This window comes from Eulemur rufifrons, chromosome 14, assembly GCF_041146395.1.
Source record: "Eulemur rufifrons isolate Redbay chromosome 14, OSU_ERuf_1, whole genome shotgun sequence".
Lineage (NCBI taxonomy): Eukaryota > Metazoa > Chordata > Mammalia > Primates > Lemuridae > Eulemur > Eulemur rufifrons.
In genome coordinates, this window is record NC_090996.1 from 8,939,041 (window position 1) to 8,963,404 (window position 24,364).

The 24,364-nt window shown below is 61.7% G+C and overlaps 1 protein-coding gene across 7 annotated transcripts; it reads right to left on the reverse strand.

The window, feature by feature from the left end:
- Positions 1-568: 568 nt before the first annotated feature.
- On the reverse strand, positions 569-24,292 carry SH2B2 (SH2B adaptor protein 2). 7 transcript variants are annotated; one of them, XM_069485784.1, is made up of 9 exons: positions 24,175-24,292; positions 10,705-11,444; positions 7,429-7,530; positions 6,102-6,193; positions 4,748-4,839; positions 4,480-4,650; positions 3,786-3,994; positions 1,415-1,586; positions 569-964 (listed from the first exon to the last, which is right to left on the reverse strand). In XM_069485784.1, the coding sequence occupies exons 1-9, from the start codon at positions 24,272-24,274 to the stop codon at positions 648-650; spliced, it is 1,995 nt and encodes a 664-aa protein (XP_069341885.1). In that variant the 5' UTR covers positions 24,275-24,292; the 3' UTR covers positions 569-647. The 7 variants fall into 7 exon arrangements, with proteins under 7 accessions (XP_069341885.1, XP_069341884.1, XP_069341883.1 ...); XM_069485783.1 differs by having other exon boundaries at positions 4,480-4,653; XM_069485782.1 differs by having other exon boundaries at positions 10,705-11,450.
- Positions 24,293-24,364: the final 72 nt, after the last annotated feature.

The following is a 24,364-nucleotide window of genomic DNA, read 5'->3' on the forward strand; positions in this document are numbered from 1 at the left end:
ATGGAGCACCGCCTGCAGGTTGGACAGCTGGGAAGGTGAGCAGGCCATGCATGTCTCCAGAGCCTGGGGACGCTGGCGCTCTGACTGTGGGCAGGCAGGGGGTCAGGTGGGGCGTGTCTAGGTCACTTCTAAATTTGAGTCTATGTCAGAGCTGGGAACTCCAGCCTTTCCCATTACCCAATCCCCCCAGGGGCGCATGTGGAGACATCCTTCCCCACCTCCCTGTCCACACCACCAGACTTCACTGACCTGCCCAAGGACACCCTAATTCTCCCAGCCAGGGCCCAGCTCCTCATCCGGGCCTTCAAGACCCCATGACTCGGGCCCTCTCCCCAACCCTGACCCCTGGGCAGACTGCCCGTGCTGTTGGGCCCTCATTCAGGTGGTGTCTGACGCCCAGCAGGCGGCCCCTGGGCTGTCCCCCGACGTCAGAGCTGGGTGGAGGCTGGTTAGACGTCAGGCCACACTGGGCTGGACGCGAGGGCCCCTGCAGGGCCTGAACGGGAGGAGCTGCCTTCCCCGCGGTGCCCGAGGCCAGGGCGGGAGCAAGGACGACAGGAGGGCCGGGTGCAGTCCCTAAAACAGGCTCTTTAATAACATCATGTCTTCACTGAAGAGCTTGGCGTCTCCCCCCAGCGCGGCGGGCGCTAGTAGAAGGAGTACTGGTTCTCGACCGCGCGCGCGCGGCCCCCCGCCGCCTCTGGGGGCTCATCGGCGCCACCGGCCGTGGCCTCCAGCAGGCGCTCGGCGCTGTCGCTGCGGCCGCGCGCGCTGAGCGGGCCGTCGGCGGGGCGCGGGGGCGCGGGCCCGGACGCGGTCGAGGACGAGGAAGCGGACGACGAGGAGGCGGCGGCGGCGTCGGAGGGTGAGCCTGGCGGGCAGGGGGCGGCGGCGAGGCTGGCGAAGTAGTGCTGGCCGGCCGGCTCGCTCCAGCAGGCGGGGGGCGCGGGCGCGGGCCCCGGCTCTGCAAGGGAGGCGGCAGCGCATCGGCACGGGGGGCGGGCAGGACGGCGCAGAGCCCGGGGTCCCACCGGGAGGCAGGGCCGGAGGTGAGGGTTCCTGGTGGAGCCCACCCCCTCCGGCGCCTAATGAGGCGGCCGCGCGTACATGCACACACACGCACACACACGCATGCACGCGCGCAGCTGTCCCCTCGCCGTACAGCCTCACCCACCCGCCCACACCGCCTTCTTTCGCCGGCAGCTCCGCACTGAGCCCGGCGCTGCTCGAGAGCGCCGCCCTCCCCGTGCCAGGAACCACGGGCTATGGGCGCTACCTCGGCCCCCATTCCTGACGCCCGATTGCGGGGCTGGGGAAGGGGAGGGCACACCTGAGGCTATGGGCCAGGACACCTGGTGCCCACCCCACCCAGCTAGCCCTGCTGGATCACACCGGCCAGGCAGGGGCGTCTTACCAGGCGGGGGGCCCTGGGCCCGCACATAGCTGCGCAGGGTGATGTCAGCGGAGCCCCCTGACTCCAGCGGGATGGGGTGCGTGTGGAAGTGGCGGAGCATGTCAAGCACGGACTGGAACCACAGGTGTTGCACGTGGCACTGGCCGTGGCCATTCAGGGACAGGCGCAGGTGCTGTGGGCACAGGTAGGCATGGTCAGTGGTGGGGTTTTTTGGGGATGAGGGAGTCTCATAGAGGCCATAGGGGGCTGAGTCAGATCTGGGCCCCTTACCTGTGAAACCCACCTGTCGGGGGAGAACAAAGCCAGGACAGAAGGGAGCGTGCATTTGTCCTGACACTGGGAACACACACACTGTGGGCCTATGTCCTTCACACCCTTCATCTTTAGCCCCCCCCAACACCCCAGAAGATAGGAATTACTGTCCCCATATTAGAGATGAGGAAACCAAGGCCCGGGGAGGGGGAGTGACTCGCCTATCAGCACAGAACTGGGAAGAGAACTGCTGTTGTGTCATTCCCCAGCCGGGGAGGCCAGGGCTCTGCCCTCTGACCCTGCAAAGCCAAAGCCCAGAGGGGTGGGAAGCACACCGAGGCTGGCGGGGGAGGAGTGACTGCACGTGCTCCTTACCTGTGCGGCTGTGGAGCACCTGGAGCAGGTTCCTCCCTGGGGCTCCAGGGCCCACATGAGGCACGCCCGCAGGGCAAGAGGCCACAGGCCTGTGGTCTCTAGTGGTGACCTACTGGCCTCTGGCTCAGCCCTGTTTTGCTCAACAGGCATCCCACAAGAGGAAAGGTGACTATCTCAGGTGTGTGGGTGGCAATAGGGAAGGTAGTGGGACAGGTTTGAGGGTGTGCACATGGCCTCAAGCCCAGAAGGGAGCTGGCCTTGCCGCCTACAACATAAAGGACACAGGAGCCCTGGGGTGGGGGGTGGGGACGGTGGTCCCTGCGTGAGTTCTGCCACTCAGCAGGGGGAGAAGCTGCCAGGAACACTGAGAGCTGTGCTGGGGGCATCACCTGCGGCCCAGGGCAGGGACTTAGCCTGCGAAGAGCAGCCCAGCAGGGTCCTACCACAGCCTCGTATCTGGGCCCAGGGCAGAGCTGGGACCCAGGGGTGGGTGGAAACAAGGCCGGTGCAACCCAATCTTCTGGAAAACCTTCCAGACATTCTGAAAGTGAAAAGAGCTGCCTGGGGGAAGGTAGTGATCTTCCTTCCCAGGAGGTGTGTAAGCAGGAGGCTGAGGTTCCTGCTTTACCCTACCACTGACTTATCGGGCCTTGGGTGGTCACCTCCACGCTGGGAGAAGAGCAGCCAAGGCTGAGAGGTGAGGTTCAAGGGTGGGTCTTGTCCCAGAAAGGAGAGGTACCTACGCCCACACTGTGTTCCCTCGTGCACCGTGGTGGGCTGGCTGGGCACCATCCCAGCCTCTGGCTTGGGCACGAGTCAGATCCAAGCCCTCCGGGGAGGCTGCCTGGGGCGGTGCTGGCCAAGAAGTAAAGTGTGAGCCACCAGGGATGGCATTAAGTGCCTGGTTGTTGGAAGAACTGGTAAGGGTGGCTGCGTGCCAAGGAGGTGTCCTAGGGGAGGTGCTACCCGCTCCACGGTGGGGCAACACTGCCAAGGAGAGACACCCAGGGAGCCACTGGGGGGCCTGTGCTAGGGGCTAGGGGAGCTGGGAGCCCCCAGACTGACACTGCCCATCAGCTGCAGGCCCAGAGTGGGAATCCTGGGGTGCCCCCTCCTCCAGCCTGGGCTGACGGGAAAGCGAGTCCTGGGAGGAGCCAGGGCTGGGTCTGTTTCCTTACCGGAAACATGGCTTGGGGGGGTGGGCACTGAGGTTCCTGCCCTCTCTGGCCACACTGTCCCCCCTGTAATCCTTTGACTTTTCTGTCATATTTTCCTTTGCACTTTAGGTCATGACAGCACGCAATTCCCTTCCTTGAGAGTTTGCCGTCTGGGCACACTGTCATACCTCTGCTCAGGCTGGTCTTGTCCGGGTCACCCTTTCCTCCTGTCTTCAACAATTCTCCCTCCCCTGCACGTCTCAGATCAGGGTCCCTTCTCCAACACTGACGACCCCCCCCCCAGGCCCTGCCCACCTGTGTGTGTTTCCCATCCATGTCCCTGTCTGAGCACAGAGGGTTTGGTGGCTTGACCTTCGCAGGGAAGAAGAGCGGTTCCCGGGGGTGGGTGGGGCTCTGAAGGCCTCTGCTGGGCCCGGCCTCTTGTGGGCTTGGCCGCCAGCAGGTGGCTTCCTGCAGCCCCTCAGAGAGGTGTGGGAGGGACACAGCCTCAGGACCAGGGCCACCTCAGCCCTTGTCCCCCAGGGCTAGCTGCCCCACCCCCAGGCCGGGCCCCCCCACAGACTTGCCTTGGCCTTGCCCTGGAAGTTGAAGGTCAGCACGTACTCCCCAGGCCGAGTCTCGCTTTGGCGGATCACGAAGAGGCCGTGGTTTCGGGGCCCACCCGCCAGCACCAGCTGCGCTGCCTTGACCCGTGACAGCGTCCCGTGGAACCAGGGGTAGTCGGAGAGCTCCAGCTCGGGCTCGACCTCAGGATCTGGCTCTGTCCCCTCTTCCCCTGGGGGGTGACAGTGTGAGGGGCGAGGGGGACAAATAAGCAAATCAGAAAAGGGAAAGAACATCTTGCTGGTATTTTACACGTCAAACGCTGTTTGAATACTTCCGTAACTAGGCAGGAAGCTGACCCAACCCACTAGTTAAGCATATGAGGTAAAGTGAGGCACAGAGTGGGGATGGACTATCCTGGGTCACTCTAAGTCAGCAACAAACCTGGGAATAAATCCAGTCACCTGGTCCTAACCCTTGGCTTCACCCCCTTGCACCCCCTTCTGGGAGCATTTTCTATTGAAACCAGGTCCAGCGGGAAGGGCCGGTTCCCAGCTGGTCCACAAAAGCCAAAACTGTGGAGTCGAGTGAAGGACCTGGTCAGATGAGATGTCACACAGCTTCTGAGGCTTAGCAAGGACTTTGGAGGGAGGCCAGGGGCTGGGGGTGAGGGCCCAGGAGAGGAGGACGGGGGGAGCAGCCTGCCCCCACCGGCACCTGCATTGTTGCTGTCACTGCCGCTGCCGCCTGGGGATTCCAGAGTCTGTAGGAAGGTCTCTAGTGGGACGTGGATCAGGGACTCTCCAGCGGCATCTCGAGCTCGGCTGTGGGGGGCTGTCACCACGGCACCCAGGGCTGCTGCCGTCTCTGGGGGCCGGGGCACGTCTGCTCCTGGGGAAGTGGCAGGTAAGAAGCACGTCCCTGGATCTGTCCACCACCTCCAACCCCGTCCCCCACTGCTCTGTCCAGCTCTGCTGCCACCTACCATCAGTCAGGAGCTCACAGCTGCAGGAGGCCACGCGGCTGGCTAGACAGCCTCCCCGGGCACAGGAGAGTTCGGCGTCTTCCTCACTGTCACTGTGGAGGTGAGAACGCACAACCACGTCCCGCCATGGGACTTGGACCCGGAACACAGGCTGCTTACAGAGCCAGGCGGTGGCTGGCGGTCTCACGACCAGCATCAGCCCTGTACTGCCCTCTGCTCACCTGGGGTCCCTCTGTCTCCATGCTGCCGTGGCTACCATGCGAGTGATGGGCCACCAAGTGGGTACAGTTCCCCTGGAAGCCACATGACCCCTGCCCACTAACCATGAAAGGCTGGCCGGCTCCTGGCAGCCCACGGAGACCTTCAAATGCAGGGAAGGCGTGGTGGGGGGCCAGGCCTGGGCAGCTTCCTTCCCTGCCTGGGGCCTTTGTCTTCCCTTCTGTGACACAAGGTGTCTGGGACTCTGCCAGCGCTAAAATTCTGCAAAGTGAGGTTCACCTTCACAGGGGCCGGGGAAAGCGTTTGCAGAGCAGATGCTAGGGAGGGTGGCAGAGGAGGGATTACAGCCACTTTGGGGACCCGGGCCTGGGAGGCACTCGGGCTTCCTTAAATGAAGCTGTTAATTAGGAAGCAGCGGCCCCTCCCCCGGGGCTTGGCTCACCCCATTAGCTAGAAGAGCTGCTGCCAAATGCTCAGCCTGCTGGCCATCCTGTTCCTGCAACTCCCGGCCTGGGATTGCTCCTGGACCGTGGCGCCGGCCTCCCTGCTGCTCTTCCTGTACACTGCTGACCGTAACTGCCCTCTGCTTATTACCAGCCATGGCTCCCACGGCCCGACCAACAGCTTCCTGGGCTCTCACCAAAATCCCTCCTCGCCAGCTACCCCGAAGGCCTTGATGTTCCCTGCAAGTCCCAGGCCCTTGTACACTTCCACACCATTTGCTAAGCTGTTCTCTCTGCCCTCCCCACCCCCTCTCTGCCTGGCTCAGGTCCACTCTTTATATTTAAGCCTCGGGTTAGGTGAGCGCCTCAACCAGCAAGCCTTCCCTGAGCCTGGCGTTAGGATAGGGGCCTGTCCCCAGCCCCTTAGACTCACCCCCATCACTGCCCATCTCCCAGTGGTCTCAGGTTCCCCTGGGGTGAGGACAAGACTTGGTTCAGCTTCTTTCCAGGTCCCCAGGCCCTGGCCCTGCAGAGCAGGCCTTACAGAGCCTGGGTGGGGGTGGGGGTGACCCTGGCTGGCACCGACCTGGCTTGGACTGTGATGAGAAAAGCCCATTTCTCAAGGTCAGCACCTGCCCTGCCAGTGAAGGCTGGACCAAGGGCACAGCCAGCCGGGCCATCTGGGTACTCACCCAGGGTCCACGCAGCCCTGGATGTCAGCTACCCACGAGTGCTTCTGCAGTGAGTCGATGGTCTCCAGGATGTACTCGGCCCCGTTCTCCACCTGGGGAGGAGGGAGGGTGGCAGAGTGTCCAGATCACAGTTGGCCCTCCAACCTCCTCCACCCTCTGCAAGGGGGCTCTAGCCCCCAGGGCAAATGGCCAGAATGGCTCATCCTAGCACTTTCCCACCAGGGCTTGCAGGCATGAGCAAAGGGAAGACAGGTGGGTCATTAGGCACTATTCCAAACTCAAGCCAGGGTCCCAGGGGCACAGCCTAGAGCTTAGCTGGCATCCTCAGCAGCCCCTCCCTCCTGGATCCCCCAGGGGTGAGGTCCAGCCCTCTGACCTCAGGTCCTCAGGCCCTGGAGACCACCTTTAACCTCTCTCTGAATGGACGGGGAAGCTGAGACCCAGGCTAGGGCTGGCAGGTGGGCCCCTCTGCCTCAGGGCTCCCGAGCATGATGCACAGCTCAGTGGCCGCCCAGCAGGTGAGGCCAGGTGGCCAGGGGCTGTGTCCTCAGTCGCCGCTCTGGGCTGACTCAGGGTATGGGGCAGGCAAATGTTTGCTAAATGAATAAGTGAGCTCATGACTAAACAAATAGGATAAAAACACAAACCCAGCCGGGAGCCTGGAAAAGAGGGTGGGGGCCTCACATAGCTCCGAGTGGCAGAACCAGGCCTCCCTGGGGACTGTGCCTCACAAACACTCTCTGATCCTTTGAGGAAGCTCGGGGACCACAGCCCTAGCAGCCCGGAGCCCTGTCCTCAGTAAGCCCAGCAGGCCACCCCAGTGACGTGGGGCCTGGGAAAAGGACGGGCTGCCCCTAGACCCACCAGGGTGCCTCCCTGCCCACCCTCGGTGCCTTTGTGCCCTCCGTGGGACTGGGCCGGTTCCCACACTCCGGTGCCCTGCGATGACGGGAACATTTGCATAACTGCTGCAGGCTGGCCACCAGTGGGATGGGTGTGTGCTGGCTCCAGACGGGGAGGGGGGGAAGTGAAACTCTGAAGAGCTTCACCCAGGCCCAGGAGGAGGGAACAAGGGGCCCAGATGTTGGGCAACTGCCGGGGCACCTGGGTCTGGAGCCCAGACCTGGGTTCAAGTCCTAGCTAGGTGCCAGACATCTGTGTAGGGACCTGAGACTCCCCCTCCCCCTGCCCTGCTCCTGGCCAGGCTCTGGGGCCTGGCATTAGCCCCCTTACCCTCACTCCCCCTGTGGTGACCTCAAGTTGTACCACCTACGAGGGAGGTGGCCTGGGGTAGCCAGAGGCCCTTCAGGGCTGGGTGGGGCCTCACCTTGAGCACGAACGTATTGTCCTTCTCTGGCATCTCCAGGGGCATGGTGGTGCGGACCTCGATGATGGCCGAGAGGGGGATGCTGACCTTGGGCCTGGAGGCCTGGGAAGCCAGAGGAAGGGCAGTGAGACGGTGGCCCCGCGGCCCCCTGACACCCCCCTCTGATCCCCTTCCCACTCCCAGGGATCAGAGCGGCCCTCAGCTCAGCCTGCTGTGGCCGCCCTGGCACAGAGGTGTGCCGGTCCCATTTCACAGATTGAAGTTGAGGGAGGAGTTCCTGAAACACAAAGGGATCTCCTCCTATGGTCACACAGCAAGTCAGGGACAGAACTGGGATTGACACGAATCTCCTGCCTCCAAGACCCGAGCGGTGACACCCTGTCCCTGGCTGCCCTCTGCCCAGTACACCCACCAGATCTGTGGTTTTCACACTTTTGACCTTGACCCACAGTAAGAAATGTATTTGACATCGTGGCCCAGTACACACATGTATAGGCAAAAATACCTCTGAAACAAATGTCTCACCAGACGATATTTACCCTTCCTGTGTGTGATGGAGTGTGATATTTTCTATTCTATTCTAGTTCATTAAAAAAAAAAAAAAAAAATGCTGGTCTCCTACTTCAGACTAGACTTTCCAGAGCAGGGCCCTGAACCTCTGACTCAGAAGAGGGCTTGTCATTTCCAGGTGTCGGTAAAAGGGACAAGGCTCTGGGCTTTCACCAAGGTGAGCTGGCAGGGCTCCTGGGGACAGCCACTCTGGGCCTGGCCCTACGTGTTCTGCCCCAAAGCTCCTGGCCATGGCCTTGAGGCCGCTGGGGCTGGCCTGAGACTGGGATTCCTGGCAGGGCTCGGGCTCTGGGACAGGGACTTTCTTAGGAGGAAAGGGAAGCGGCCACACATTTGGTGGGCAGGCGGAAGGGAATTCCTGGCAGCACTGGCCACTGGCCAGTGGGTGCAGGGCTGAGCTTGGAGCAGTGACTGAGGGGTCTGGATGACCCCCTGTGAGGCCACCGCACCAGCCAGGGAGCCTGGGGGCAGAGCAGACAGAGGTCTGCAGGGAAGGCCTGCACTGGGGGTGCTGTGGCTCCTCAGCCTGGTGTCCGAGGCCCGTCTGCCCTGGTCCAGCTGCCTCCCTCCTGCTCCGGCCACAAGTCACTGTACCCCCTTCCCTAAGTGGTCAGCCTATTTCACAACTCTAGGCTTTCCTCACTCACCTTGTGCCTCCAGAGGTGCCTGTCCCCGGGCCCCTGCCACCTGCAGAGCACTTAGGCAGCCCAAGCTTCACCTGCTTGGGGCCCCAGAACACCAAGCGCTCACCCCGTCAACTGCTCCTGCAAATACCGGTTTCCTGGTGGCTCCCCAAAGGCAGGGGCCAGCATCATCGCTCCTTGGGTCCCCGGGGTTGGCATGGCATGGGGACATGAGGGGAGCTGGGGTTCAGAGACTCTTCCTGTAGAGGTGAGGGGGCAGAGAGCTAGAGACCTGACTCACGGCTGCGACATCAAGGACTGCGTGACAAGGAAATCTCAGGGTCCGGAAAATGGCCCCTGAGCCAGCAGATCCCAAGCTCCTGGCTGCTCCAAAGGTGCAGCTGGGCCTTCCAGGGTGAGAGGAGATCTGGACTGTGGGTGGGTGACAGCAGGGGACACCAGCAAGGCTGCCCTGTGGGGCTCGCTCACCTGGGAAGCCCATCTAGATACATTTGGGAAACACAATTGCAGCTCTTACCCGCGGTATGATCCACCCTCCCACCGGGACCACTCCTGAACACCCCAAAATACCCCCCATTTGCATGACAAAAAGAAGGGCCCAGTGACCCCTCAAGAACCCTGCCCTCTGCCAGCAGTGAGGGTGATGGGCTCTGCAGGGAGGGAGGGAGAGGTGCCAGCTGCTGCACCCCTCCCCCTCGGGCAGCAGAGCGGCTGTTTACGGACAGGCAGCTGTGACTGCCACTCGGCTGAGGCAGCGAAGCCCTGGGCCTCTGCCCCTGCCCTTCGGGTGACCCCAAGCAAGCCCCACCCCTTGCTGGGCCTCGGTCTCCCTGCCGACAAGGAGTGGAGTTGGGCTTGGTGGTCTATGATCTCTCTCAGGGACCTAAACGGGGAGCCTGGGCAGGCAAAAAGCCCTTGGGAAGTCTAGGGGTCCTGGGACTTGGGGAGAAAGCTCTTCAGAGGGTAAGGGTGTTCCCGGGAAGTCACCTCTCCAGGCCCATGTGGCTCATGGGCACCCCACCTTGGGGAGCCCACACTCCTGCACCTGCAGGCAAGGAGGCGGGGAAGGGCACCCAGAGTCACCCACAGACTGAGACGGAGAGTGAGCCAAGGGTTTAAGGGTGACTAAGAGGGCACCTGGGGACAGAGTGGGCCCTGAAGAGGGCAGGAGCCTGGGCGGTGCCCGGGGTGCTGCCAGTGGCTGCACCAGCATGACCTCCCACCTGCCTGAACCTCCCAGTGCGCAAGGAGCTCCCACCTCCATGCTCCTTCCATTCGCAGGACCCCAGGCTGGCGGGTATAATTAGCCCAGCCCTGCCACCCACTGGCTGTGTGACTTTGGATAGGTCATATCCCCAGTTTGTACTCTGTGACCTGGGTGGGGACCACGTGCTCACCTTGCCAGGGTACCCGGAGGATGAGGGCCGGATAGCAGGTGGGCTCTCAGAAAGCGGGCACTATTGTTAACAATCATTCCTTCCAAACAAGGCAGGTGTGCCAACCCGGACAGACCCCTTGGGGGCTGCCCGCAAGAGGGGGACGGGCTGGTGCACCCAGGTGAGCAGCGACACTGGTGACAGCCAGAAAGAAGCCTTTCCCCTGGTCAGAAAAAGGGTGTCCCGAGTAGGGCCTGGGCTGGAGACTGACAGCTGAGCGGGGCATGTGCAGATCCCCTCGGAGTCAGACACGGACCTCCCGGGGAGTCCTCTCTGGGTGTGCCGTCATTCCCTGCCCTCCTCCCTGCAGGCCTCAGCTCTGGGAGGTGCCAGCCGTGCTGTGGCCGCAGGTGAGGAGCAAAGGAGGGCAGGCAGCCGGGCTTTTCAACAGCAGTGCCCTAGAACCCCTCCGTGTAGCCAGGGGCCTGTCTTCCACTGAGAGGCAGAGAAACGGGCCTGAGCGGTGACCTGTCCAAGAGGCAGCACTGGGCCCACGTCCCAGGCTCCTGCACCAAATACCGCATCCTGTCAACCAGACTAGGCCACGGGGTCCCCGGAGCCAGTCCCTGGTGCCCTCAGCTGCTGCCCACGCGCCTCCTCGGTCCCCCTAGGGGTGGGGTACTCACCTTAGGTGGCACGAAGAACTCGAGGCGGAAGCGCTCCCCGGCGACGGCCCTACGCAGGAGCAGGCGGCACTTCTGCCACTGGGCGGCGCCTCCGGGGCCCGCGGCAGCGTCGTCGGCCACCATGAAGCGCAGCGCGCCCTCCCGCTGGATGTCCACCAGCTCCACCTTGGCCGCCAGCGTCCTCGACAGCCGCAAGCGCCGCGTCCACTTGTCACGCGGCTCGGCTGGGGGCTCGGCGGCCCGTGGGGCAGCGCCAGCGTCGGGCTCGGGCGAGGCGCGCCGGTGCCACATGTCGCGCACGCCGTCCACCACGCACAGGCTCATGTTGCGCAGAGAGAAGCCCTTGCGGACGCGGGCCTTGGTCGCGGCGTGCGTCGACACGTCCTCCGAGCTCCGCGAGTGGCCGTAGGCCGCCGCCTTGAGGGCCGGGGTCTCCGCCGCCTCGGGCTCCATGGCGTCGGCGCGCCCGGCCACCAGCACGCGGCGCACCTCCTCGCCAAACACGTCCAGGAAGTTGGCGGCGAAGTGGCGGGAGAAGGAAGCCCCGGCGTCGGGCGTGTCGTAGGCCGGGTTGTCCCGCAGGAAGCGGCAGAACTTGTGCGCGAAGTCCACGGCGGCCGCCTGCGCGTGCAGCTCGCAGAACTGCCGCCAGTCCGGGACCGGCACCGGGACCGGGACCGGGGCAGCTGCGGCGGGGCCGGGGGCGGCACCATTCATGGCTCCCGTCCCATCGCAGCCACCTGTGGCTGCGGGCGAGAAAAGCGCCCAGTGACTTTGGGGTCTCTGACCAGCGCCTGGCCGCCCCCTCCGGTTCCCCTGCCCGCAAGGACGCCCTGGGATTGTGCGCGCACGCGTGTGCTGGGGGCTACGCACGCAGCCTCCAAGCCACGTGGATGCGTGAAAAGACAAGATACACCTGGGGAGGCCGGAGGTGGCGTCTGCAAGAGCGGAGCCTCTGCACTCACTCGCTCCCCCTACAGCAGTCTCAGGGAACTTCAGGGTCATTTGTGGGGCTGGCAGAGGAGGCTGGGATGACAGATGCCTTCAAGTTGGGTCCCTGGGAGCCTCCAGTGACCTCATTTCCCTCGATAACCTCTTCTGGGAGTCCCCAAAGCTGGGTGGACAGGAAGAAGTCATATGCAGTCCTGGTGGCTCTACCTTTGAAATACGCCAAGAGCCCAACTCCTCCCCCTCCTTCCCCATCCAGGCTGCCGTCCTGGCCTCCCCACAGCCCCTTCTCTTGCCTGCAGTACTTCACCTCCTTCTTCACTGGCGCCCCGGATCCTGATTTCATCCCCCTAAAGTCTGCTCTCCACCCAGGAGCCCAGTCATCACTCCTAAAACACAAGACAGATCAGGTCCCTCCTCTGCTCAAAATCCTGCAATGGCTCCCATTATGCTCAGAGTAAAAACCAAAGCCCTACCCCTGGCCCCCAAGGCCTGACATAATCTGCCTCTATTTACCTTTCTGGGCAAATCTCCTGCCACTTTCCCCTGGCTGCACTGCCTCCTTGCCATTCTAAGCACACGCCAGCCACATTCCCACCTCAGGGCCTTTGCACGTGCCTGGAATGTCCTTTCTTCCATGCTTCCTCCCCACCTTCGGGGTTCTGTTCAAGTGTCTTGTCCACTCTCCTTCCCTGACCACTCTTTTGAGAATAGTAGATGCCCCTACACCCTCTGGCACTCTCTGTGCCCTCTGCCTGCTTCTTCCATTGTGCTTATTGCCATCTGACATATCGTATATTTATTAATAGTTTTGCTTGGTCGTGTGTCCTCCTCTGCCCCCACCTTCCCCTGGGAATGCCATTTTCACAAGGCAGGGATTCTGACAGTCCTATAAATGGCCGTGTCCCCAGTGCTGGGCATATGGCAGGCACTCAGGAAACACTGACTGAATGAATGAACAAGTGAATGTGTTCAGCACACCAGGCATGTCACAGCTGTCACCATCTAAGCCCCCACACCAGGCCTGAGGACACTCAGCTTGTTAGTGACAGGACAGGTCCAGGATTCTTAACCCAGGTCTCCAACACTGTGGGACTCAGGGGTCACCTCCCAGTGTGGATCAAATACAGTAGTCCACCCCTTATCCAAGGGGGACACCTGAAACTGTAGATAGTATGGAATCCTATATACACTAGAATTTGGGTGTTTTTTTTTTTTTTTTTTTTTGACACAGGGTCTCACTCTGCTGCCCAGGCTGGAGTGCAGGTACAATCATAGCTCACTCCAGCCTTGAACTCCTGGGCTCAAGCGGTCCTGTTTCAGCCTCCCTAGTAGCTAGGACTACAAGTGTGTGACAACACGCCGGCTAATTTCTTTGTTTTGCTATTTATTGTAGAAACTGCAACTTATTATGTTGCTCAGGCTGGTCTTGAACTCCTGGCCTCAAGTGATCCTCCCCCCTCGGCCTCCCAAAGTGCTAGGATTACAGGCACAGCACAAGCCACCACACCTGTCCCACTACGGATTTTTGATCTAATAACTGAGACAGCTCCTAAGTGACTAATGGGCAGGTGGTATATACAGCGCGGATATGCTGGACAAAGGGATGATTCATGTCCCAGGCACGAAGGAGTGGGATGGTGCAAGATTTCATCTTGCTACTCAGAACGGGGTACAATTTAAAACTTATGAATGTTTACTTCTGGAATTTTCTATTTAATATTTTGGGACCTCAGTTTACCACAGGTAAATGAAATGCCAGAAAGCAAAGCCTCAGATAAGGGGGGATTACCGTATGGCCAGTTATATTTGCCTTTTAAGGACCTGGTGTCTACAACAAGCGTGACCAATTTTTTGTGCCACCTTTGTTTGAAGGCCCTGTCACCTCAAGACTTCTTTCCACCACAGTGGCCTGCATGCTTCTACTCGAATTCTCGAGTTCCAGAATCTTCTTCCCTCCAGAGTTCCTGTCCAAATCTGACCTTGAAGAGGCCTCGATCCAGGAACCTCAGCTGTCTACTCACCCCAGCTTCCTCCTCCTTGTTCCAGGCCTTTCTGTCCTTCACTACTCTGGAGCGCCACACTATGTGATGTGGGTCCAGTCAATCACTTGGGGGCCTTGCCTACTTGTTCCCCAGCGTGGCCATCAGCCCTGGGGGTACAGGCCCAGCCCGCAGTGCGCAAAACACCCCTCCGTCCAGGCCAGAGTGAACACTACCAATGGCAAATAAGTGGGGTGATGTGGCCCTGCCCTGGGAAGCCCCTGTCTGAGGGGGCCAGCCTGGTGTTAGGGAAAAGGGACCGCCCTTTTGAAGAACTGCAATGGAAGGTCATGCCCTCACCTGCCCTCTCAGGATCCTCAGTTCCCGGCAAGCCCCTCCCTTGCAGCTGCCGGGAGCACCATCTCGTCTCTCCTCTGGGATCGAAACCCTGTAATTAAATGCCAGGTAAAAATAGCTGCCCTACTTCTATGAGATCATTTTCAGGGCCTCTGGGCCATAGGGCACTGTGGGAATTCCCTCTCTCCTCGGGGCAGCCTTGGCCATCGACCTGCAGTCAATAACCACAGGACAGCCCCAGGGAGGAAGCAGGGCCTCCTGACGGAGCTGCTTAACACCTGGACAGGTTTCCAAACTAGTGGTCTCCTGGGAGCCTCCTGCCTTGGTACCAGAGGGGAGGGGAGCAGGGAGTTAGGAAGGTTTCCTTGAAGAGGTGGGGCCTGCATTGGGCTCCATGCCTGCAAAAAGGGCGAGGAGGGCACTGCAGGCCTTTTAAGCAATGACTTGGAGGCAGGACTTATCAGGACGTTGGGAACGGGGTGGTGGTGGTGTTCAAAGCCCCTAAGGGTTGCGGTAGAGTGGGGGCTGAGGCACCCCTGAGCTTTGCTCATGCCTGGTCTTTTTCCTGCCCTGCTCTTCTTTTTTCACCTGGCTAACTCCTAATCACCCTTCAATAACTCAATAACTAATCCAGAAGCCACCTCCTCCAGGAAGCCTTCCCTGACACTACCACCCCTGTCTCCCCAACTCAGGCTGGCACAAGTGTTTCCTCTGAGCTCCCAACAGTCCCCTCCAATATGTCCCTCTAGCATGGTGCCAGCTGTAGGGTGCTCCAAGTATCTGTTTCCATGTCTCTCTCCCCATCTGGCATAGGCAGTCCTCAGGGACAGAAGATAGGCCTGAGTCATATCCCAGGCTCTTGGCACTTGCTCCTTCCCCTGGGGGTAGAGGCAGAAATGCACCTGCCACCACCACCATGGCCTCCAGGGATTGTGGTGAGCCCAGGCTGAGGCCTTGGTCTGACCCTTGGGGGTGGCATTTCCTGGGGTGGGAGTGGGGCTGCGGCTGAGCCCAGGAAGCCCTGTTCCTGTGTGCCAAGCCCATCCATTTACCCAGCAGGCCAGTGCTCCCCAGGGCCACCTCTTTCCTGTACCACTGGGACCAGTGGGGGTGGGGGAGGGCAGAGCAGGTGACATGGTAGCCTGGGAAGGCTAGACGTGCCTATGTGAGATAATTAAGCCCTCTGTGGGGCCGGCAGGAAGTCAGCCCCAGTGCAGGGTTCTCAGACATCAATCTCTGTCTCTCCGAGCTCTTCCCGCCAGCTGGCAAAACCCTTGGCAGGGAGAAGGCACAGAGTTGGGGGACAAGGCCCTGGGAAAGGCTCTCACAGGTGGGTCTCAACTAGCCCTCACTGGAGGTGGGGGTGGAACTCAGAGAGGAATCTGCCAAGGGTATGGGATATACGGCCACGTGCTAGGCAGGGACTGGCCTGGGAGGCACTAGGAGGTTGGGCTGCCCTGCCCTGCCCTGCAGGCTGACTAGGAAGGAGCCTGTGGGCCACTGCCTGGCATAGCAGCCCTGTGTCCCCTGGGACCAGTCTGGGCTACACAGAAGTAGCAGGGGTTGACTAGCCAGAGGCCAAAGTCACCAAGCAGCAGGACCAGCAGGGAGCCCCTCACCTGGTTACAGACAGGGAGAGGAAGCCCAGACATGGCTCTCTGCAGAGGGGAGGCTGCCAGCCACAAGGAAGAGAGCCTGGCCATGGGAGGGGCAGGGATATGCCATCCCCAACTGCCCTTCGGACCAGAACTGGGGAGGAGACCAGGTGCAGGGACCTCAGCTGACTTGGGCTCAAGGCTTGACCCCACTGCTCCCCAAGTGAGTGGCGGTGACCACACCCCTGGCCTCCGAGCCTCACTTTCCTCACTTAAATGGAAAGGAGAGGCTGCCCCTCCCTGAACGGATGCACAGGCAGTGGTCCCTGCAATGCTACAATCCATGCGCAGTCATGGGCGGGGCCGGGGCTTCCCGAACCTCTGGGTGGGGCCAGGAGGTGTTTCCAGTTTTCTCTAGGGACCAGGCATTGTGACAGTCAATCAATCAGACAGAGCCCTCTGTCACTGTGTAAGTGACCTCAGATCCAGATGCAGGGAAAGCAGGGCCTGAGGGGGAGGGGAACCAGACGCCTGAAGCTGGGCGGCCCACCTCGCTGCTCCCCCCACTGCCCAGGCTGCCCGGAGGCTGTGAATGGAATCCAGCCAGCCCTGGGCTCTCCCCGTCCTTGGAAGTTCCCACCTCCCAACCTCCCCGGACCACGCTTCTGCCTACACCACCTTACTCGGTCCTCCTGGGCCTTCAGACTGTGTAAAACCCTTTCTTCTTCCAGGAAGCCTTCCCCTGCACTGCCCACCCCCACTTCCTGAGCTCCTATTGTCTCTGTGCCCCTTGACTCCCTTGTTTCTGTGGTCAGGGTCCCATTTCTGTCCCTGTGGCCCCAGGATGCCAGAAAAGACCAGCTGAGTCAGTGTGGGGCAGTGCTGGACTGGGCACTGGGAGATCTATCTTGGCCCCTGTGTCTTCCAGGGCCTCGGCTTCCCCATCAGGGAAAGGGGGTGCTGGAGCAGTGGCCCCCTATTCTGACGCAGTAGTGATGGCCCTTGGACTGGCCCTTGGACTGAGGACTGGGAGCCTGCTGTCACCCCACTGGGACCAGGGCCAGATAAGGGGCTTCTCTTGAGGACGGGGGTTGGAGACAAAGGGAGCCCAGCTAGGTCCCCTACGCTGCTGGCCCCCATGGGGCACTGGGTGGGCAGACCACCCTTCTCCACCTCATCAGCCCATAGTTTTTCTAGGCTCAGCTGGGCGTCTGGCTTCTCCTGAAAAATGGTTTTTGTTCCCATCTCGGATGGGATGGGGCTTCGGAGGGTCGGTGCAGGGGATGGACGGGGGGCAGGGCGAGCCTAGTCGAGTCCCTGCTCATCGCCTTTCCAAGCCATGGCCTCTCCTTACCCCATGACCAGGAAGCCAGGCGGGAGACCCCCGCCCCCAACCCGGCTAGACGTGGTCCAGCCGATGCAGGCTCGGCAGGGGGAGGGGGCAGCCGGCTTTCCGGTGGTAAAAATAGCGCTGACAATTGGAGATGGCAAAAAAAAGGGCCGATCTCCAGCCCCCGCCGGCGCGCAGTTCCGGACCCCACGGCCCGGTCATTCCTTAAAATATTGATGAGTTCGTCTCGCCGCCCCCGGCTAATGGGCCGACGACGACCAATCGATGCGCCGCGGCCCTGGGGGCGGAGCGAGGCCCGAGCCCCGCCCACATCCAGCCAGGCACCCCCTGTACCCTCGTCACCGCAGGAGGCTGCGGAGCCCCCGGGAGAGGAAGGACCGTCTGCGGTGCGGCAGCACAGACTAGCGACCCAGCACCCTGAAAGGCTGCCCGGGCAGGGCGTAGGCAGCATCCCGCACGCCAAGATGCCCCCTTCCTCCTGCGCCCTCCCTCAGCTCCGTGCTCAGAGCAGCACCCAGACAGCCAAGAGCACGCAGGGGGGATGATCTAAGGGTCCTCTGTTCTGAGCTGGGGTGGCCAGCGCCGCCCACCGCCAATGAACCATTCACAATGGGGAAACTGAGGCTTTCTTGCGTTGGGGCCCCAGAACACAACTCACTCTGCTCTCCTCCACCCTCTGGGAAGCTGGCCCAACCATGCCTGCTCACGTCCTCCACCCTCCCGGCTCCTCAGGACGCTGGCAGCACTGGCCTGGCCTGGCCCACCAGCCTCACACTTTACAATGAAGGCTCCTTCCATCCCACTGTCCCTCCAGCTGGCCTCCTGGCCTCTGTGGGGCCATCCCTTCCACCCCTCCCCATGCAGGACAAAGATAACCTTTGGGCAGGCCATCCCTCCAGCCTGGAGTGACTTCCACCCGCTGACTGGGTACAAGTCTTCCTCTCCCCTGAGGATGAAGGGACAGAACACACAGGGCACATTCTGTTTCACTGCTGGGTATGTGGGCGTTGTTCTCAGGTCCGCCCTGCTCCTCACCTCCCTGGAGACCAAGTCCCCACAAGGCAGGCTCTGAACCAGGGCCTCCAGCCAGGGCGAGGATGTGGCTGAATTTCCCAGCCCTTCCCACCCAGAATAACTGTGCTCACCCCACCACCCTGGCAGAAGGCAGAAGTGGGCATGATTTCTGGTCTTAACACCCTTGCATCTACTGGGACTTGCTGCAGAGTGGCAGTGTCTGACCAGTGACAGGGACAGGTATGGATTAAAAGCTTTTGGAGCCTATAGCCCTGTATGGGTGGGTCGGTGGGGCACTCAGTTGTCCTGGCTTCCTGAGCATCAGTTTCCACGGCTGCTTTTCCATACAGGACACCCTCATGCTTCTCACATAACTCTCAGCCTTTGCCACCGTGGGAGGGTGGGAACCCTTCTACCGAGCCCCTAGCTTTTACTGACACCCCAACCTTGACAAGCCTGGCTGGCTCTGGGGCCTGCAGACCCTTAGTCCCAGGCCCCCCCCCCCCCCCCCGCTGCACTGACAGCTGCTCCCCATCACAGGGGACCCCACTGCCTCGGCATCTCCCGATGTCCACATCTGGTCATTTGACACGATGGGACAGTGGAGTGGTTAAAAGCCTGAGATCTGGAGCCAGACTGTCTGGGTTTGAATCCCAGCTCCCCTACTTCCTAGCCGTATGACCTCTTGGCATCCTGGAGCCTCAGTTTCCCTATCTGGTAAGAGCAGCATCAACCTCACGGGGCTGTCATGAAGACAAATAAGTAGTTTGCTGAAAAATTAAAACTCCTCTGCTTCTACTTCCTAAGTATCTTGCGTGCATTCCCTCTTTTCCTCTGACTGCTCTGGGCAGATGGCTATGGAACCCCCCTCCCTCCTCCCAGGACACGAACTCAGGCTCCACAGTGTGGCCAAGGCCAGCTTTCTGGAACCCACATCTAACTGGGCCATGCCCCTGTTTAAAACTCTTCTCCCCTCACATCTTTCCCGTAAGGAAGAGAGGATTCTCTGCTGTACAGATGAAGACATAGGGTCCTGGGAAGGGAGGCGACCAGCCCATCAACCGCCGGATTTGCACTGGCTCCCACACTGCGTCAGGCCCCTTGCAGGTGGGTCCAGGGCTGAACGGGCAGAGGGGAGTGTGCAGCCACATTCCAGATTTGTCACTTTCTGAAGCATATGCCACTCTTAGCAGGGACCTGTTCTTGGGGAGCTTCCCCTCTAAGGCCACAGTGGGGGGACCCAGTCCTTGCTTCAGGAAGGGAGGTGCCCAACCCTTAGAGGAGGGGCACTCTGAGGGGCTGCGGGGTAGGGGAACCAAGAGCTGGGCCCTGCAGGAAGTAGGGGTCAGATGAGAAGGGAGTGGGGGCTAGGGCAACGAGCTAAGCCAGGGCCTGGGGGCTCAGCAGGTAGGCCCACCCTCCTTCAGGAGCGGCTGGTGCTGGACAGTTCCTGGATGGGCTCTGTAGGTGGAGAGCAGGCTGGGCTGGCTCCAGCTGCACTGGTTCTGCTTTCTCCCACCCCATCCTGCCCTCCTAGGGTTGCAGAACAAATGGGCCCCCTCTCCAGCCTTGGCCTGAGCCTCTATGCCTCTTCTCTCCCAATGTCATGGCCCTCACCTGCGCCCTGGCCCAGCCCCCCAAAACTGCAGGATGTGCCCCTCGAAATCCCTACCACTCAGCTTACCAGTCTGCCTTCTGGCTTCTTCATGACACATATACCAGTGACTCCTAACTGAGACCTCCAGTGGCTCCCCGCAGCTCTGAGCATCCCAGAACTCTGGGGACTGCAGGTTCATGGGGGTCTCTGGGGCCTTTCTTTGAGCTCCTCAACTCCCAGCCTGGCTGATCTCCAGGTACCTCAGACTTACCACATCCAAGTTCTAATACATCCTCTTCCTCCAACCCCTGCTTGTCCTCTGCTCGGAGTCCCAGCATCCTGCCCAGCATTGCCTCACCTATTGCCACTCCTCTGCCCCAATAGCTGGCAGGCCCCAAGCCTGTGGAGGCCTCGGAAATGCCCCTCCTTTACCCTGTCCCCACCTCCACTCTTGCTCTCTGCCCCTCCGCTACACCACATGGCTGTGGCCTGTCTCCTGCACCAGACTGTGAGTCCCTGGCTGGCTGTTCTACCTACCGTGTCCTCAGAGGGTTGGAAGTGTCTGGAGAACGGAGCACAAACCCTGCTTCACCTAGAGGAACCAAAACATGCTGTGCTCCCACACGGCGATGCCCGGCCTGCTCTGCCCCAACAGTGTGGGCTGTGGCCTCATGTTGAGGAGTCACACCCGCTATCCTCTAAGACACCACAAAAACAGACCCAACCAGGTGAGCAGGGAAGAGAAACCACCTCAGGGCCCTCTGGCCCCACATGGACAGTGTGAAACAACAGGCTGCAAGACTGGACCCTAACCCCATGGGGACAGCAGCCAGGAGGCCAGAGGCACCTGACCCCCTCATTCCCTACAACCCAGGCTGGGCAGACGGTGCAAGGAGTAAGACCCAGGCTCTTGTCAGAGAGAAGTGGTTTGGAGCCCTGACTCGTTGGCTGAGGGACACTGGGCAAGTCATTTCACATCCCTAAATTTGTTTCTATAAAATGGGGATAATAATAGCACCAAACCCACAGGGCTGTTGTGAAGATCACATGAGAAACGACACCGATGCCCCTAGCCTGGCACGAGTCAGGTCGAAACTGAACGCTCACCCCTGGGAGGCCTAGGCTCCATCTGGGTGGGGGCCCCACTTCCAACACCCTGGAGGGAAGCCCCCCATGGGGTGTGTGTTCAGTTCTCCCTAGGAGACCCACACTTTGTAGGCAGGAGGAGTTTAGAACCTTTAGACAGGTTTTTCACAACAAGAATAAGAATTAAAGCATGTGCATTAACTCTCCGTTACCTAGAAGCTTCCAACTAAGCAGCATCAGAAGCTCTTGCCACCTGCATTCACACCCGCCAGGCGGTGGGGGTGTTCCTGGACGTTGGTGGGACAGACTTCTAGGGAGAAGAGTAGAAGGAAGCAGCTGGTAGGAAATTCTGCCTCCAAGACCCCCCAAAATGTCCTGATTCAAGGTCGCCTAAAAGTATTGCCTCAGGGGCTCAGACCTCTCCCAAAGTTCCTGGAGCCGAAAAGTTCTAGGTCACTCCCCAAATCAGTGGCTTCTTGCATGAAGCAGGAGGGCAGGAGGGAAGAGGTTTGTTCAAGGTGGGGCAGAGTAGGGGGGCTTCATTCAGATCAAGAGACAGCCAAAGTCTCCTGGGGAAACCACGCCCCTCCGCCGCCCCCCCCGCCCCGCCCTCCCAGAAGAGTTCGCTCACTCCGGGCTCCGGGACCTGTGTTGGAGGGAGGCAACTCTTGCCAGTCCCCCAGTTAGGAGGCAGGCAGCACCGGCCCTACTTTACAGGGTAGATAATGTCTCAGAGATCATTGGTAGGGTTCAACCCAGGTCTGACAGCCGACCCTGAGGCTCTCCCCTGCACCGACTCGTTGTGAACGTAGATTAGGGCTTATTCATGTTCACGGTCTCGCCTGAGGCTGCCCGGTCTGCCTTGCTTGGCTCCTGAGAGCCCCAGTCACTGCAGACTTCTCTTCCTGAAGGCCCCACTTCGGGGATGCGGGTGCCCCCGATGGGTCCCCTGACTCTGCTGGTTTCAGCCGCTGGGCTGGCGCGGTTCCGGCCTCGCTAGGTTCATCAATGCCCACAGGTTCATCAATGGCCGAGGCCGAAGGGCCTGAATGGAGGGCACGAACCCGCCTCTTCTTAAAGGCGCCGGCCTCTCGGTCACCCTCGGCGATCCTCTCCACTATTGGGGGCTGCAGGGGAGCTCCCCGGGTGGGCGGGTCGAGAAAGGGGGCCTGGGCCAAACGGAGGGCGTGCCAGCCCAGAGACCGTGGCCCGAATGGGGTCCTTCCCGACCCGCCCCCCGCAGTAGCTCTCACTCTCATTCTAGGTTGACCCCCCCCAGTCTAGGGAAGAGACCTGGGCGACCCCTCCCCAAGCCAGAGACCCCTTCTCCAGGGGGCCCGCGGCGCTCGCTCCACCGCCCGGCCGGGAGGGGGCGGGGGTGCAGCTGCTACGGAGGTAGCTCGGGCCCTCCAGCCGCTCCCCGCCCCTCCAGGGATGGGGGTCGGGGAGCCGATCCCAGCCGGGGACGCATCCCCTCTCTCGCTTGCCCTCCTCCCTCCCACCCGCGCACACAAAGACGACACGCGCGGACCGGGGCGCGTGCGGCCGCTCTCCCCGGGGCAGCGGTGCGCGCACACACGCACGTCCTCCGAGACGGACCGGGTCCGGAGTGAGGGACCAGGGGACGGGGAACTGAGGACAAGCAGGCCATACCTACAGGAGCGCAGCTGCGGCCGCGCGGGCCGGGGCGCCGGCGGAGCGCTGCCCGGACCGCTGCCGGGTTCCCGGGGCCCGGCGGCTCATGGCCCGCGGCGGGCTGAGCTCCCTCCAGGCGGGAGCCGGCGGCGGCGGCGGCTGCTCCCTCCCGCGTCCACAGCCTCCAAGGCTCGTGCGCTCCTCGCGGTCCCGGCGCGGCCCCCGCGCGGCTCTCCTGCCGCCGAGCCCAGCCCCGCACGGCGCGCGCCCCGCCCGCTCCCCCTCCCGCCCCCCGCCCGCGCCGCGCGCGCCTCCGGCCCCGCCCCCGCCGCGAGCCCCGCCCCCGCCCGCCTCGCGCCGCGCCGGCCCCGCCCTCGTCGCGCCCCCCGCCCTCCGCGGAGCCTGAGCGGCGCCCGCGGCCGAAGCTCGCTCACTCCCGGCGACTGCGGGGCGGAGACTGGCCGGCCCCGGGGCCCAGAGGGTTTAGGAACGGGCCCGGAGCCGCCTAGCTAGAGCGGGGGTCCGCGTGTCGCGGAGCCAGCCCCAGGCCAGGCTCTGGAATCCCCTAGGCGCGGAGGCGACCCCCGGAGCCCGGGGTAGTGGCCGCGGGGGCGTGGCGGGTGCGGCCGGGTGGGTGTCCTGCGTGGCGGGGTTTGCAGGATGTGGACGCCCTCGGAGCGCCTCTCGGTGACGGACACTCCGCCGGGGACAATGGGAGCCTCGAGGAGGCCTAGATGTCGCAACGGGGGAAGTCGGCGTCTGGTTCTCATAAATCCCTACACAAGCACCACGTCCCCTCCCTCCAGTCCTCCCGATGCGAGAAATCGCCGGGGACCACAGGGCGGGGCAGACCTCATGAGCACGGCGCACCGACTACCCAACTTTCACAGTGTTGGGGATACTGATGCCACCGGAGAGGTGTCAGAGGTCATAGTGGGGTGGGGTGAAGGGGGACCGCAGCCCTGGCTTCCTCACCCCTGCTTGGATCCAGAACCCGGCTTAAAGTTAAGGCAGAGATGAGTCGGGCTAAGAAAACCGAGTCCCGCTGGGCTCTGCAGGCACTTGTGGTGGGACCCCTGGTGCTGGGTTGGGGCAGGGTTCCAGCAGGCTTCCCAAAAGAGGAGCAGGGGCTATAGCAGGCCGGGAAGGGGTCTGAGAAGAGATGGGGGAGGGCATCCGTGTGAACAGAGGGGTGGAGGGGGCCACTTAGGGAAAGACCTGTTCCTTGCTCCTGGAGAGAGCTGGGGAAGTCCCCCCCGAGTGCCTTCTTCCCTCCTCTCCTCCTTGCCCTCAGCCCCCACAGGAGGTTAGGCTCGCTTCTCCCTGCCCCCGCCTCCAGCAGTTCTGTGGTCTGCCATGGTCTCCCTGCTAGCTGGGACTTCCTCCATCTGTTGTCGTCCCTGACCCATACTGACCTTTGACCTTTGTAGAGAGCCCTTTAACCTTTCCTCCATTTCACATCTCTCATTTCCCAGGAAGCAGAGTGGCCAGGGTTTTTACCCCCCTTCTTATGGATGGAAAAGGTGGGGTCTCAAGGGTCAAAGGTGGAGAATGGCCCAGAGCCCTCACCTGCTGCCCCAAGCCCTGCCTGCTGCCCTCCACCGGGCCCTGAAACACGGTCAGCCCCGTCTCTTTCACACACACCCCTGCTGTTCCCTCGGCAAGACCTGGCAAACAAACACTTAATGAAAGCTTAGGCAGTGGTCCAGCCTTCGATCCGAGCAGCACACGGGCCTGGATACCTGCCTGGGAACCAGGACACCTATGAATGAGGCTGGGAAGGGAGGGGGGGTGAGGGGTTGACTGCCCACAGTGGGAGAGAGGGAGGCTCCACACCCTGGGCCGCCTGGCTGTGGCCCCCCACCCTTCCCGGAGAGGGAAGAGCCTGGGGCACAGTGGACTAACCTGGTTCCGGGTGGGGGGCTGAGCTCCGCTGCTGGGCTGCCAGTGGCCAGAGAGGGTCCTCAGATGGGAAGTCCTGGGCAGGACAGTGGCTCTGATCCATCCTCAGGGAGGAGGAAGTGAGGAGGGGATGGCTTCAGAGTGACTTGGACCCACAATGAGGAACTGATGGGAGATGTGGAAGTGGTGGTGG